Here is a 13,947-nt window from a genome sequence, read left to right as displayed (position 1 = left end):
GTAGCCAGGTTCGTTCGCAAATATAATATGGGCATATAACTTAATAATTTATTATGGACCATACATCAGCATCCTGTCTGACAATAGACGAGGAACAAAATACATAGTAAGAAATGTAGCATTGTTCTAGAATATAACATTTCCATCATCTTCGCTTAGTACAAATCGATACAAGATAATATGTTCAAAGAAAGTATTTTCTGGCTTACGATGGATTAAAAAATCCAATCCATAGTTCTTACAACTTTATAAATCATGATTAAATAACAGTACCACAGTTCGCTGTCACAAATAAGCAGTGTCCCTACTAGTATGGTCTATACCTCCAATCTGCTCTTGATGGTCTCCCAATTCCATAACCCCACTGCAAAAGAAAATTTATAATCAAAAGCAGAAACATGAAACTAGATTATACTTCAATGTTTCTTGACATATTGCCCAAATTTTGATGTATGTATATATATGTATGTATGCATACTGCTTATAAAATTATTAGATGTAAATACTCACATCGTCAAAGTCTAAGCTACCATACATCCTCCCATAAGATCGCACAGGACCGCCATATCCCCCAAAAGATTCCATCATGAAATTCCCACTGGGCCCTGCATCATCAACGGGTGTAGCCGAATCTATTGCAACCTACAGGTGAAAACCACTAATCAGTGAAACAGAATTTAAACCAAAAAATATTATCAAATTTTATTCACATCATGATGACATGTCATAAGGAATTCACACTGGAATTATATTTGTCTACTGTGCATATATGTTGTTTAATGCCATTACAGGAGACAGTCACGTTATGTCACAGAGATCTCGTTAAGAAACAACAGAACAAATCCACTAATTACATGTTCTCTCCTGATTTGAATGGACTATGTAGTTAAGGTACTAAAATTTAAATGGGCATTTTAAAGCAGTGGAGTTAATCTCCACCCCGTACCTACACAGATTCCCTCCCACCACATCCATTCATCTAAATTTAAATCACAGAAAAATGAGCAAACAGAAACTTATAGCAGATGAAAGTCGGTAGTAATGCAAGCCAGTAGCGAATTTAAATTAAAGTACCTGATGTCCACAAATCTCATGAGACCTTCGTGAGACACGATCTGCTACACCATCTTCAGCAAAAGTAACAAATCCAAAACCTCTGTGGCCTGTTCTCTTAGGATCCTACCCAAAAATAGACAATCAAGTTAGCAAAGCTTTGTCAAACTCGTAGAAGCATTTTTTTTAATATCTTACCCTTGCAACATAAACATCTAACATCCGGCCAAGTATATGCCTTTAATATCTTACCCTTGGAACATAAACATCTAATATACGGCCAAATCTTCCAAAATATTGACGAAGATCCTCAGAAGATGCTTCTGGGGGTAGACGGCCAACAAAAATCTTTTTACTAGTTCTACGAGCAGGTTCTCCCCCTATTTGATAAAATATGGCAGTGAGTCACTAGTTAGTATGAAGCCACTTAAGTCATTTAATTGAACACCGGTGCTTGCACTTACGTCCATAAATTGGGCCAGGATGATCATACAAAGTAGGAGTACCAAGTGCTGCATATCTAGTGGCTGCAGAAATGTAAGCATTGTATGCACCATATCCTCCCTGTGGTGGCATTCTGCTGCCAATTGGCTTAAAGTCTTCATCCTGTACAAAGAAATATATAATCTTATTTAACTAAAAGGATAAGGAAATTTTAAATTTTAAATATCCTTTTAATCATAAAACAGTACACTTGGGTAGCAAATGAAATTCACTTAATATTTAATTAATTTGAATAAAAATGTCTTGGTTATTACTCTGCAATTTCCCGAAACTATTCTAAGTAAAATGACAGGCTATAAAAAATAAAAACTCTTGCCTTAGGTGTTGCTCGATCAACCACCACCGCAGAACCTCCCAGTTCATGGGTTTCTGACATCAAATTCTCCACAGAATCTGTACAAGAAAACATGTTCCTTAAAGTGATCGGGACATCCCATCCACAATATTTCAAAAGTCCAAAAACCAAAATAGTAAACAAATAGTGCAGGTATGTAAAAATTCCAAGTGATACCCAAGATCCCAGATGGCTTTAGATTAAATATGCAGAAACTTAAAATTAGAGCACACAGGCTGATATAGATGTCAACCTGCACTTGCAAAAGTGATGAAACCAATTCCACGATGTGTTTTGGAGCCTTGATCCTGTAGGAATAAATGGCAAATTATCCATAATTAAGAAAAATGTACAGCGCACGAAACTCTGCAATTTATGTGCACAGCCATAATGTGAATTCAACAGCGAGCATACATACAAAAAAGAATTAAATATGCATACAAGCTGCATTTAAATTCTGCATGGATAACAATCAAATAGGAGTAACGTACCTTTGGCATGTACAGATCTGTTATATCACCATACTTCTCAAAATGACTGAAAGAAAAAGAAAAGAAATATAAGAAAGGTTGTGATACTATTGTATAAATTCAAGTCAAACAAGAATATATTACTAAAGAAAAAAAGTCCTTAGTGGATTATCATAATGAAGATGCTACAAACTCAAACCTTCGGAAAGCAGCTTCTGTTACCGATTGTGGGATCCTGGCTACAAATATTCTAGTAACCTTTTTGACTGGTGCCCTCATTTCCTCCTTTAATATAGAAACATTACAAGAATAAGCAATACTATCATAAGATATGGATATTATATTTCGTATAAAATGCAAACCAGGCATGAAGCAGACTAGATTTCAAGTTTCGAATTGAAATTTGGTTATAACCTTCGGTGTAGCCACTTTGACTTCCAGTGTCCTATTACCAAGAATGTGTTCACTTGATAATACTTCCTGCAGCCAGAAGGTTATCCAAACCATGATATAGCATGTAGACATTATATAGGGGTATATCAAATAAGAGAGGCAGAGAGATGAGAGGAGCTAATCTTGACCGTACAACTCTCCCTCTCTGTAAAGGGACTACCTTAGCATCATCCACTGAAGCAAATGTAACATATCCAAAACCACGAGACCGTCCAGTTGACCGCTCCTAAAATAAATAAGGCAGATTAAAATGACCTCCAGAAAATTTAATAGTATATATAGAGGCAATCTAACATCAATCTGTACAAGAAAATTATATTTCACACCACCAGAAGCCATAAAGCATAACCAGCTGAATATTTCTTCTCTTTTTTCTCTGTATTTGTGGCACCAAGGCCAAGTATGTTACTTTTTCTCTACCACAACCTTTTGACATCAAATTTGGTCAATGAAGGGACGTTTTTTATGTATTTACTCTGATAGTACCAGAACACTAAACTAACTTTATTTTTGAAGGATGAACAAAACATATTTAAAAGCAGCATAAGGAATTTATCCCCTCTTCCTTCTTACTTTTTTTTTTTTGAAAAAAAAATGTAAGCACCAACGACTTACAGAGGGGATAAAGTAAAATTACAGCGGATAATTGAAACACACACACATATTGTTTATTAAATTTAAGTATCGATACATTAGACGAGTATAAATAGAACATGAAATAACAACACTACAGAAAAATGGAAAGCAACGGCTAACCTTCATTACAATGCAATCTTCCAGCTCGCCAAATTTGCTCATATATTCCCTTAATCCTTCAGTATCAACATCCCACGGAATTCCCAAAACCTAATATGCGATTTAAAAGGATACGGATCGATAAAAAAAGATCAAATGATGCCATTTTGATTGTTATAATGAACATATAAGCATACGAATAGAGGAACAAATATGAAAATTGAATGAGCACCACTAACCACAAGCTTTCGCTGCTCCATCAGGAACTTCAAAAAATCACAATTAAAGAGACGGAACGCTGCAGAGGGAAATATCCCTGTCCACCACTCTGAGAATAAAAAGAAAAACAGAAAAAAAGGGGGGAAATAATCTATCCACCTCCTCCTCCTCCTTTTCTTGGGGTAATGGAATCTCTCAGCAGGGCACTCAGCGCTCTCAACCCTCTCTCTCTCAAATTCTCACACTCGCCGCCTGCACATAACAAGCACACTTCTTTCTCACACACAAATATCGTCGTCATCATCATCATCATCATATACTACCAAATGAAAATCAGCTTTTGGGGGTTGGAGTTCTACTGTAAAGGAAAACAAAGATTTATTACAAATTGAAAAAAAAATCGGTGAATTAGGCGCTCACTGACCTTGGTGAATACGAAATTGAAAACCCCTAAATCGAAGATCTCCTCTCTCGCTAGCCCTCCCTATCTCTCCACCTTCCTCTCCCGCTCGTGACGCTTTTTCGCTCCCTCCCTTCTTTCGTTTACCGGGCCATCATAAACATGCCCACTTCGCAATCTCTACCTACGAATTGGGCTGGGCCGAGTCGGACCCGGTTTAACGTGGAACCAACTATGAACCAGACCATTTAAATACATCCTTTCCTTTAAATTATTTATTTTTAAAAATCGGTAATTATATACATTACTATGATAAATTCTGTAGTTTTGTTTACAATAAAATATTCTACTAATAAATTATAATTTAATCTTAAACTTATTTAAATAGTTAAGTAAAATATCATTAAACTATAGAATAAAAAAATAAATTAATTAAAATAAAAAATATTTTAGATAACATACAATTTGTGACAAAATAAATATCAAATACGAATTTGGCATGCAATGTAATACAAACTTAAAATATGATGAATGTGTTATTGGCATGCAGATCATCTTGTGGGATAATTCTCAAATATGGGAACGAAATTTTTATTTGTGGATTTTCTCAATTTCTTGTTTAGGGTTAAAGATATTCATGGCCTTCATGTTTACTGTATTGTATAACGAGTATAAAATTATTATAATAATTTTCTGGAATTATTTTTAATTAAATAAAAATTATTATATGTAACGAGAATATAAATCCGTAACTGTTGCTCAAAAGTAAGGTAATAATATCATAATTTTTCTCCTAAAAAATAACTACTGTAAACATGAAATCATATACAGAAAAGATATATGTGCTGATTTATCTTGATAAAACTATTTATTTATATATACAATGTCACGTTCTTAACATGAATCCATATTTATAATTTAACTTTCAATAAAGGCAAGCCTGAGCAATTGATTGTTTCAATATAAATCAGGCTTAGGCTTAAGTGCTTAGTTCTTCTTCATGTTAAGAGGTGAATTTCTATTCAATATCCAGTTTTAAAAATGAAAACATTGGGTCCTTATGTTATGAAAAGTGTATGAATAAGGTCATGTCGGTTAAGTTGACAGCAACGACGTTAAGTTCATGCTGATGTGATCGTGCTTTTTCTCTTCTCTCTTCTGCTGTCCAGCTTTTTGTCTCTTTTATTCAACTTTTTCTTTCATGATTTGTTGAACTTGTTTCTTTGTGGACCTTACTCATATACTTTTCATAACTAGGGATCCAATCTCTTCATTTTTAAAACCGGATACTAAATAAAAATTCAGCTCTTAACATAGAGACGAAGTAAGTATTTAAGCCTATGAACTAGTGTGAAATTAAAATACAAAATTATTTTTTTAACATAATTCAAAATAAACCTAAGCCAAACTATGATTAACTATTGCAATCAAGTCCCGCTTTGAAATATGATGATTATGAGAAAGGATATAACATTTCCAAACACACACACACACACACATATATATATATATATATATATATATATATATATATATATAACCAGTGGCATTTTTGTGTCTTCAAGACGTGGAACAGGCATTTACCAGAAGAAGAAAAAAGGTGAAAGGGAGAACTTGGCATTAGCATAAACCATGCAGCAAATGAAACAGACTTTAAGGCTGGGTAGCTTATTAAGGAAATAGTTGTAGTAAGTGACTTCCATGGACGCATCCATCAATCTGCTTTAAAGTGCTTTTCAATTGATCCGAGAAGAGTGGAATTAATATAATCTTGTGTAGCATGAGCAGGTAAGCCAGGTAGCACCAAACCAAATAATCTGAATCCAAACAGAAACCATCCTTCTCTATAGTGAGCTCCATGTTTTCGGGCAATGGTAAAGCTCCTTATTAGTTCCAAAACAGCATTGAACGCCATTGGTATCACACACCATGGCGAGAAATAGTTCTTGTTCGGCTCTTCTTCCATAATCTGCAATAATCAAACAACTTTTTCATTCTTCGGTTCACCTTGTTCTTCTGATCCATGCATGTTGTCAAAAATCCTTTTGCAATCCAGATTTACTACTTTCTTTTAATAGTATTTTAAGGATATTGTTTTTATTTTTTTAATTTAAAGTCTTACTGCATATCATTATATATTATTAAAATGGAATGGGTTGTTAAATGGATTTCTTTAGTTTCAAATAATCAATTTTCTTTAGTTTATAAGTTCAACTCGAGTCAATTTTTTTTAAAATAATGAATATATAGTTCAAAAAAGGAAAAAGTACTTACTCTGAGTTCATATCGCCTGTTAAAGAAAAGGCAGACCCCAAAGTGCTTGAACAGCAAATCCTTATCATCGTAGGGCAACCTCGGAACTATGTCGTTGCAATAAACAAACCTGCAATACCTAATAGAATTCTCCCTCAATTTTTGTCTCATGAAGTCTGCATATGCTCCGTCTCCAACTCTCGGTTGCCCAAACGTGTAGATCCCTTCCAACCTCTCTATCAGCAACTTCTCATCATGTAAGAACATGATCGTAGGGTACAGAATTGCGAGTGCTCCTCCCAAACTGTGACCCGTAATAATGAACTTTGCGTTGGGATTTTCACTCAAACCTTTCCTTAAAATGTCTCTGATAACATAGTAAGCCAATGGGGGAAGATTTTCGTCCCTCTGGATCTCCTTTGGCCACCCCACGTTTTTCTGTAACCCTAAAGCTTTCATAAAGCCGCCGTGCATTTTTCCGACGCCGGGAATCCCATACCACGAGATGTCAAGGTCGGTGCACCATGCATCTGCATCAAAGGGTTCTGTTCCTCGGAAAGCCACAACGTAAGTATCGCGCTCCTCGTGCTTGTCTAAAAGAATCAACACTTGGGTTGTGGCCTTTCCTTGAAAATCTGCCATGTCAATGTAACCAAGGGTTGAATACAAGAGTTTAGTTAACGCTAAAATGTGTGAATAGACTTCTAAATTTTCAATTAAATTTGGTATTTAGTTCTTATCTTTTCCATTGTTGAAAGATATATTTTTTTTAACAAATTTGTATCCCATAAATTCTTTTTTAATAATTTAATATTGTCAATCGATTGTACAATTAATATAAATTGTCAATTTACTTCCATCGAAACATGTTTACCCTTTGAAATATATATATATATATATATATATATATATATATATATATATATATATATGTATATGTATATATACTAGACAGAGGAATTGAGATGGTGTATGTGTAAAAAATAATAATTATCTTACATTAATTCATTAATTATTTTTAAATTCATAAATAACACGTTTATCTTTTTTATTGAAAACTTATAATCTTCTTCTGTATACCTTTCATTTAGATCCTAATCAAGATGGTAATTTTTGAGAGATTTAAAAGTCATTTTACCTTCAACTAATCAATCTTCCACACAAGTGCTAAGAACTAATTAACACTCACTGAGTCAGTAAATTTTACTTTTACATCTAATTTCAACCAGTTGTTAAGCCAATATAGTTTACACACAACATATAAAAAATATACTCTTTTTAAATTACCTTTAATTATGTTTATTGATAATGACCGTTAAATTTAAAGATAAAAGCATATTTTTGAAATAGTAATATCAAATAATGTGATATAGGAAACTAAAATTTCACATTTGATATTTAAGTTACCATGACTTGTTTCTTTTACCAGTACGTTAAGACATGCATATGAGATTGGTTATTCGCAGTTCTTACCATTCCAACAGTCAAAAAAGCCCACGAATTCCATCTGTAAGAGGTCACAAGTCACAAACAAAATCAATTAGGACTGCATCTAAACGGAGGAAAAAACAGATAATGTAAAGAGAAAAAAAAAAAGTCACTTTTCTACGTACCTTCCATTGAGTTTTGACTAGAGCTCTAAGATAAGCTGCATTCTCGTAGGAAGCCTTTGAAGCCATCATAGCTAATGAAACATAGTACCTACAGTCATCACGCTTGATAGCATCCAACTTTACTCGTGCATCCAAATTTCCGATACAAGACAAATAATTTGGTGCATTACGATCTGGGACGACCAAGTGACCTGTTTTGTTTCATGAGATTTCATACCAATCAATTCTCTGAGCAGATAAATACTAATGTTTGATTACAACGTAATGGTTTTTTAATCGACATGCGTTAAAATGAACAATTTAAGAGAGTAAACAATACGTGAATATCAATCATAACTCGAATACAACTTATAATAGTGTTTTTTGTCCAATACTATTATTACACGTGGATATGAACAAAAAACAGAAAACAATGGAAGGGACTTCCATAATTGATGATGGGACTGGATTGCGTAGCAGATTTGTTATTCTATTTTATATTAAATCATGGCTTTCACATAATTTTCACTATTTTATGAGTGGCCCCACCCGCTTTTTATTAAGTATTTTTCAATTTAATTATCATCAAACAACTGACTTTTTTTTGTATCTTTATACTTTCTTTCCCCTTAACAAATGTAAACTTAAAAATAAATATAAAGTAAAAAAACTGAAAAGAAGTATAAAAGTTGATGCGTTGGTTATAAGAAACGTGAGAATGAATAAAATAAAACATATGAAGCTTATATCTAAAAAAATATATTCATTATGAATTGTTAAGTGATTGAAGTGGTGGCAAAACAAAACCATTTATTTATTATTCCAAGAAAGTTCTGGCACGTGGTCCATCAAACGCTCCCCAATGAGACTGCGACAAGTTGGGGTGAATTCGGCATGTAGTGTTATTTCTACCCAACCAATCTCTTTTATGTAAATAAAAAATATTAGAAATGGAGATTGGAGGTTCAGCAATTGGTCACAATTTTTTAATTGAGAAACTTATTGAATTTTAATTTAACCTGATTTTTTAAATATATGAGATAAGGTTATATCAACTTCAATTATCAATATAAAAAATAAATATGATATCATTTTATACACACATTATTTATATATATATATATATATATATATAATTAACGCATAATATATAATTAATTATTTACTTCATAAATAGCATGAACATGGATCCAGCTAGAATGAATAATCCACTATTTCTAAACCCAAAAATATTAAATCAGTAGCAAAGAAATCACAACTAGCCATGAAGAAGCTAGGAAAAGGACGCTTTTATTTCTCTTTGGTTTTTCCAGTGTGTCCTTTTTTTATGATTTCAAAATATAATATTATATTTTTAAAATATCGTACAAAGATAATACCAAAAACTCAATAAAAAAAACTGGACTCGAAAAGCATAACAAAAATAAATAAAGAAATCTGAAATTGAAAACGACCTTGGAAGACGATATGATTGACGGAGTAAGTGCAGGCACTACGATACTCTTTCTGAGACAAAGAAAAACGATAGATGGATGCAGATTTCTTCAAAAAAATTCCACAGTGGAAAAAAGGAAGAGACTATAGTAGGGGTTTTAGCTTTGCACAAAACAGTGGATGAAGCAAATGGATCTGATCGATGTGGCAATCATTTTTGTTGGGTTAAGAAGCTAAAACACCAGAAAGTGTAAAATTAAAAAAAAATAGCCTCAGATCTATGGATTATACATTCAAACAAATTACCTGTGAGGAAGTTCACGACAATCATGATGAAACCGCCGTTGAGGTAAACGAGGTTGATGAGGAACTCCATGAAAGAGCCGAACAACGAAAGTGGCTTCGCGACGAACAAGAGAAGCTTCTGCAGCACGACGGAGACGAAGATAAGCCATCTGTGGCGGAAGCTTCCCTCGTAATCTCCCTCGGCGTTGCTGTCCACAAATTTTCGGTTTCCTAAGTTTCGGGAATACAGCACATGAAGAAGATCGAAGAAACGAGCGTCGTTTGGGTTCAGCAACATATAGCTGTCAGCAAAACCCTTGTTGCAGCTGCCATTTGGTTCGCTCGCCATGGCCAACAACAAGCTCCACAAGTTAACAGAAGAAGAGGAAGGGCCAAATGATAAAGCTCGTGTCCCTTTAATTATTTATAATTATGATTGTGAGAATGATAAAGCTCGTGTATATTTTGCAACTCTTTTTTCTATTCAATTATTAGTTAGTGTGAAATCAAATGGACCGGTAACCCTAAAAATAAAAATACAGTTTGTATGTGCAAAGAAATTAAACTTTTTTTTTAATAATTTGAAAAAATAAACAATAACTTAAAAGATAATTTATTCAATCATTCATATATGATGCCTTTGAACATTCCATCAAACAAAATATTATAAGATTTTTTAATTTTAATGTTCTAAGATTAGATAAACTAATCCTATACTTTTTCTCTAAGTATAATATCCACACAGATAGTACTGTGTAGGTGACAAACATGAAGCACCATAATATTGTTCGCGAATACCTCAAGAAGTGCACAGAGGTGATATTCTTTTTATATCTTTATTATTGCCTTTTATTATGAGACTTTGATTTTGTGTATTTAAAAAAGAAAACTAAAACATTAGTATTTTTCATAAATCAAAATTTAGTTTATACACGAATTAAAAATATGATTTTAAAAAATAATATGTAAATTATATTCTATAAATTGATTTATAAATAAGATAATTTTATTTGTTTCTTTGTTTATTTTAAAACATCTATAAAAAATCCTGTATTATATAACTTTAAATGGTATCAATATGTTTGTGTGTAAATGATCATGGCTTATATCAATAATTTTTTTGTGTAAATGAAGTATGGCTTATAGAAGAGAAATTTATGTATATACTAGCTAAATCGGCTTATAAATCTCTTATCTTTTTTATATATATAGAAAACATCTTATCTTATTGATACTTTTTGTCTCTTTAATTTTAACTTCTTTCACACTTTTTCATAGTTGGGTGGCCAAGTGCCGCCAAATAAATCAATCCTTCCGTGCAGAAGGCAAGTGATTCGTTGCAAAAACTGGTTTTTTTAATGACTAGGCATAAAAATATATTATCTTGTGAAAAATGAGCTTTTTTTTTTAATATATTACTTTCGAAATATTTTGATGCGTGTAAATAAGTATCCAATAAAATAATCATTTTTAAAAGAATAGAAGGTAGCTTGTGAGTATTATTTTGTCGATTTCGACAGGAATTTTTTTAATACAAGATACTTTCAAAAATATACATCACCTTGCATAACATCATTTTTTTAAGTTTAATGACTTATTTTGTTTCATTATTTTATTTATTACATTTTTATATCCTACTAATTATTAAAAGTCTAAGCGAGTACACATCTCACATTACAAGTCGATTTTGTGGAGATTGAGTTAGAGTTACAATTTACTTCTTAAATAGTATTAGAGTTTGGTGTACGGGTTATATTGCTCCACTACTGTTGAAGAAATAAAATAAAATGAAAACTTTGAAGAACAACTTTAGTTAACTTTAACAATTTGAGGACATTATGACTATTAATTAATTGTTAAGTACGGTGTTTTTTTTTATTTGAATTTTATAAACTGTGAAGAGTACATGCAATGCAACGGGATCATTGAACTGAAAAAGAAAGGAAACAACCTCATAAATGCCAGAAACTACAGTAGGGTCAGGATAATGGGAACATGGAGAACATACTAATGTGAAGGGAGAAACAAAGAAACTACCAACTGCAACAACTTTCACTCGTGCTTTATTTGAATTAAATAATAAAAGAAGTAAGAAAATGAAAAATAAAATTATTGAGATGAAAATGACTAAAAAGTTAAATATATATTTTTTTATTTTAATAATATTAATTTAATCACTCCTTTCATTATATAAAAATAATAACATAATTCGTTATATTAAAATAAATAAAATATTTTGAAAAGATAATCCATTAATTACTATAGGGTTAAATATGTTTTCGATCCCTTAACTTTTAGTGAAAATTGGAATTAGTCCCTCTTCAAAACTTTGGACTAATTTAGTCCCCAAACTATAGAAATGTGTGAATTTAGTCCTTTTAACCCAATTTTGTTAACTTTATTTGATGTTTCAAATGCATTTCTAAGTTAACATTGAAGCAAAAATGTGTCAAATGGTATAAACAACTCAAATGCTATCATGAAACGCACTTGAAACATCAAATAAACCTAACAAAATTTAGTTAAAAGAACTAAATTCACACATTTCTAAAGTTTGGGGACTAAATTAGACCAAAGTTTTGAAGAGGGACTAATTCCAATTTTCACTACAAGTTAAGGGACCAAAAACATATTTAACCCATTACTATACAACCAATCTAAGAAATGTTGATTTTTTTCACATCTTTTATGTTTATAATGAAAAGTTAAAATGTTACTTTTAATTTTTTATTGTCTTTTATTTTTTATTAAATATAATTTTTGTTTCTAAATTATTTTAAAATATTATATTTCATTTTTAATTAAAATAAATATATGTGTTAAAAAAACAGCGTCACTCATTCAACATCCAATCACTGAATAACAAACATTAAAAAGTGACCCGTGACTTTTTTGTTGAAAGGTTAGTGAATTCAATAAAACATTTGAGCGGAAGATTGAAAATTCATTCACTTCATCTTAATGCGCAAGACTCTCTTCTTTTCTCAAACTTTTCTCGAATGAGTTTGACGACCATCACATGTAATCTTTCTTTCATTTGATACAAATGCATGTTAATTAATTACTTTATGTATGATTTTCGTTTGTTTTGACCGATTATTTTTGTGCTCTTGTCCTTCATAAGCGCATTTTGTTATCTCTGTCACTGGTGATGACACTTTATTCCGACGAACCCACATTTTGAATGTTAGTTTTCGTTTTCGTTTTGAAGAACTTATTTGTTGAACTTGTTTTGTTGTGTTTTTTTGTTGAACTTGTTTGTTGTTGTTTTGTTGAACTTGTTTGTTGTTGTTTGATTGAACTTGTTTATTGTTGATTATTGTTGTTTGTTGTTGATACTACACTACACTTTCATAGTTCTTGTTTTATAAAATACCAAAAATTGAAATTTGTTGTTTTTCTATTTTTTTTTCAGATATCGTAGAGTTGTAAAAAATATCACAATTAATTAAAAACACCAAAAAAATTGATTAACTTCGTATATTGATAAAATTCGACATTAAGTTAAAGTTGTATACTGACAAAATTCGATGTTAATTTAATGTCTCCTGATATGACGTCGTTCGCAAATTCATCGTTAAAAGCCCAAAATATTTGATGTTGTACGCGATTTTTGTATTAGTGTGTACACATGTATTATCTTTGTATTTTATAAAAACCATATCAAATATTTCTTCAATAAAAAGCATATAAAATATTTTATATATAACAAATAGAAGTATATAATAAATTATAATATGATATATACATATTATTTGTTGGACACAATAATTTATATAATTTTAGTAAAGTATACAAACAAAATAGATATAACAAACATACTTTTTTTTCAAAATATATAATCTTTAATATTTTATATTTTTGGTCTATATTCCAAATTTTATACTTTCTAAGCCTTTATATAAACAAGCTGTGATATTGATGCATGAAATTTTGAAGTCCACATGGGATGTTTCGCACCAACTAAAATTAACATTATTATTAAAATTAACAGTATGATATGAATTAAAGAAACAAAAATCCAATAAAAACAACGATATTTGTATCAGCGGTTGACATTCTTTAAGTTTGATCGATAAAAAATGTGAAGAATAAAAACAGTTATCCCGATTTTTGTGATTTAATTGCATTTTTTTCAAATCATTTATTTCAATTAATAAAATGTGCCAACATGTTATTTCATGATTATTATAAAAATGGTAAATAGATCTACGC

The 13,947-nt window shown here is 31.2% G+C and overlaps 2 protein-coding genes across 2 annotated transcripts; both read right to left on the bottom strand.

Annotated features, from left to right (window-relative positions):
- Positions 1–65: 65 nt before the first annotated feature.
- Positions 66–4,353, bottom strand: LOC124834339 (RNA-binding (RRM/RBD/RNP motifs) family protein). Its single transcript, XM_047309006.2, has 14 exons — positions 4,193–4,353; positions 3,789–4,020; positions 3,571–3,660; positions 2,975–3,040; positions 2,776–2,841; positions 2,561–2,646; positions 2,383–2,428; positions 2,145–2,199; positions 1,874–1,950; positions 1,518–1,659; positions 1,306–1,433; positions 1,075–1,179; positions 511–642; positions 66–364 (listed from the first exon to the last, which is right to left on the bottom strand). Exons 2-14 carry the CDS (start codon positions 3,807–3,809, stop codon positions 308–310), a joined length of 1,071 nt encoding a protein of 356 aa, XP_047164962.1. The 5' UTR covers positions 3,810–4,020; positions 4,193–4,353; the 3' UTR covers positions 66–307.
- Positions 4,354–4,939: 586 nt separating this feature from the next.
- LOC124834333 (triacylglycerol lipase OBL1-like) lies at positions 4,940–10,153 on the bottom strand. The gene is made up of 5 exons (XM_088100995.1): positions 9,754–10,153; positions 8,035–8,225; positions 7,895–7,928; positions 6,443–7,056; positions 4,940–6,137 (listed from the first exon to the last, which is right to left on the bottom strand). Exons 1-5 carry the CDS (start codon positions 10,079–10,081, stop codon positions 5,883–5,885), a joined length of 1,422 nt encoding a protein of 473 aa, XP_087957121.1. The 5' UTR covers positions 10,082–10,153; the 3' UTR covers positions 4,940–5,882.
- Between the last annotated feature and the right edge of the window lie 3,794 nt (positions 10,154–13,947).

The sequence above is a fragment of the Vigna umbellata genome, chromosome 10, assembly GCF_029865625.1.
Source record: "Vigna umbellata cultivar VRB3 chromosome 10, Vumbellata_1.0, whole genome shotgun sequence".
Taxonomy (NCBI): domain Eukaryota; kingdom Viridiplantae; phylum Streptophyta; class Magnoliopsida; order Fabales; family Fabaceae; genus Vigna; species Vigna umbellata.
This window is presented reverse-complemented; position numbering and strand designations above follow the sequence as displayed.

Bases quoted from the DNA above. Each gene is read 5' to 3' on its own strand.
- LOC124834339 (XM_047309006.2), bottom strand. From the start codon at position 3,809: ATGGAGCAGCGAAAGCTTGTG. The intron at 2,647-2,775 runs GTTATAACCAAA...TCTATATTAAAG, and splicing joins TCAAAGTGGCTACACCGAAG to GAGGAAATGAGGGCACCAGT. The intron at 643-1,074 runs GTACTTTAATTT...TTTCACCTGTAG, and splicing joins ATGAGATTTGTGGACATCAG to GTTGCAATAGATTCGGCTAC.
- LOC124834333 (XM_088100995.1), bottom strand. From the start codon at position 10,081: ATGGCGAGCGAACCAAATGGCAGCTGCAACAAGGGTTTTGCTGACAGC. The intron at 8,226-9,753 runs GTAATTTGTTTG...GAAACAAAACAG, and splicing joins TGTCGTGAACTTCCTCACAG to GTCACTTGGTCGTCCCAGAT. The intron at 6,138-6,442 runs GTAAGTACTTTT...TGATTATTGCAG, and splicing joins ACAGGCGATATGAACTCAGA to ATTATGGAAGAAGAGCCGAA.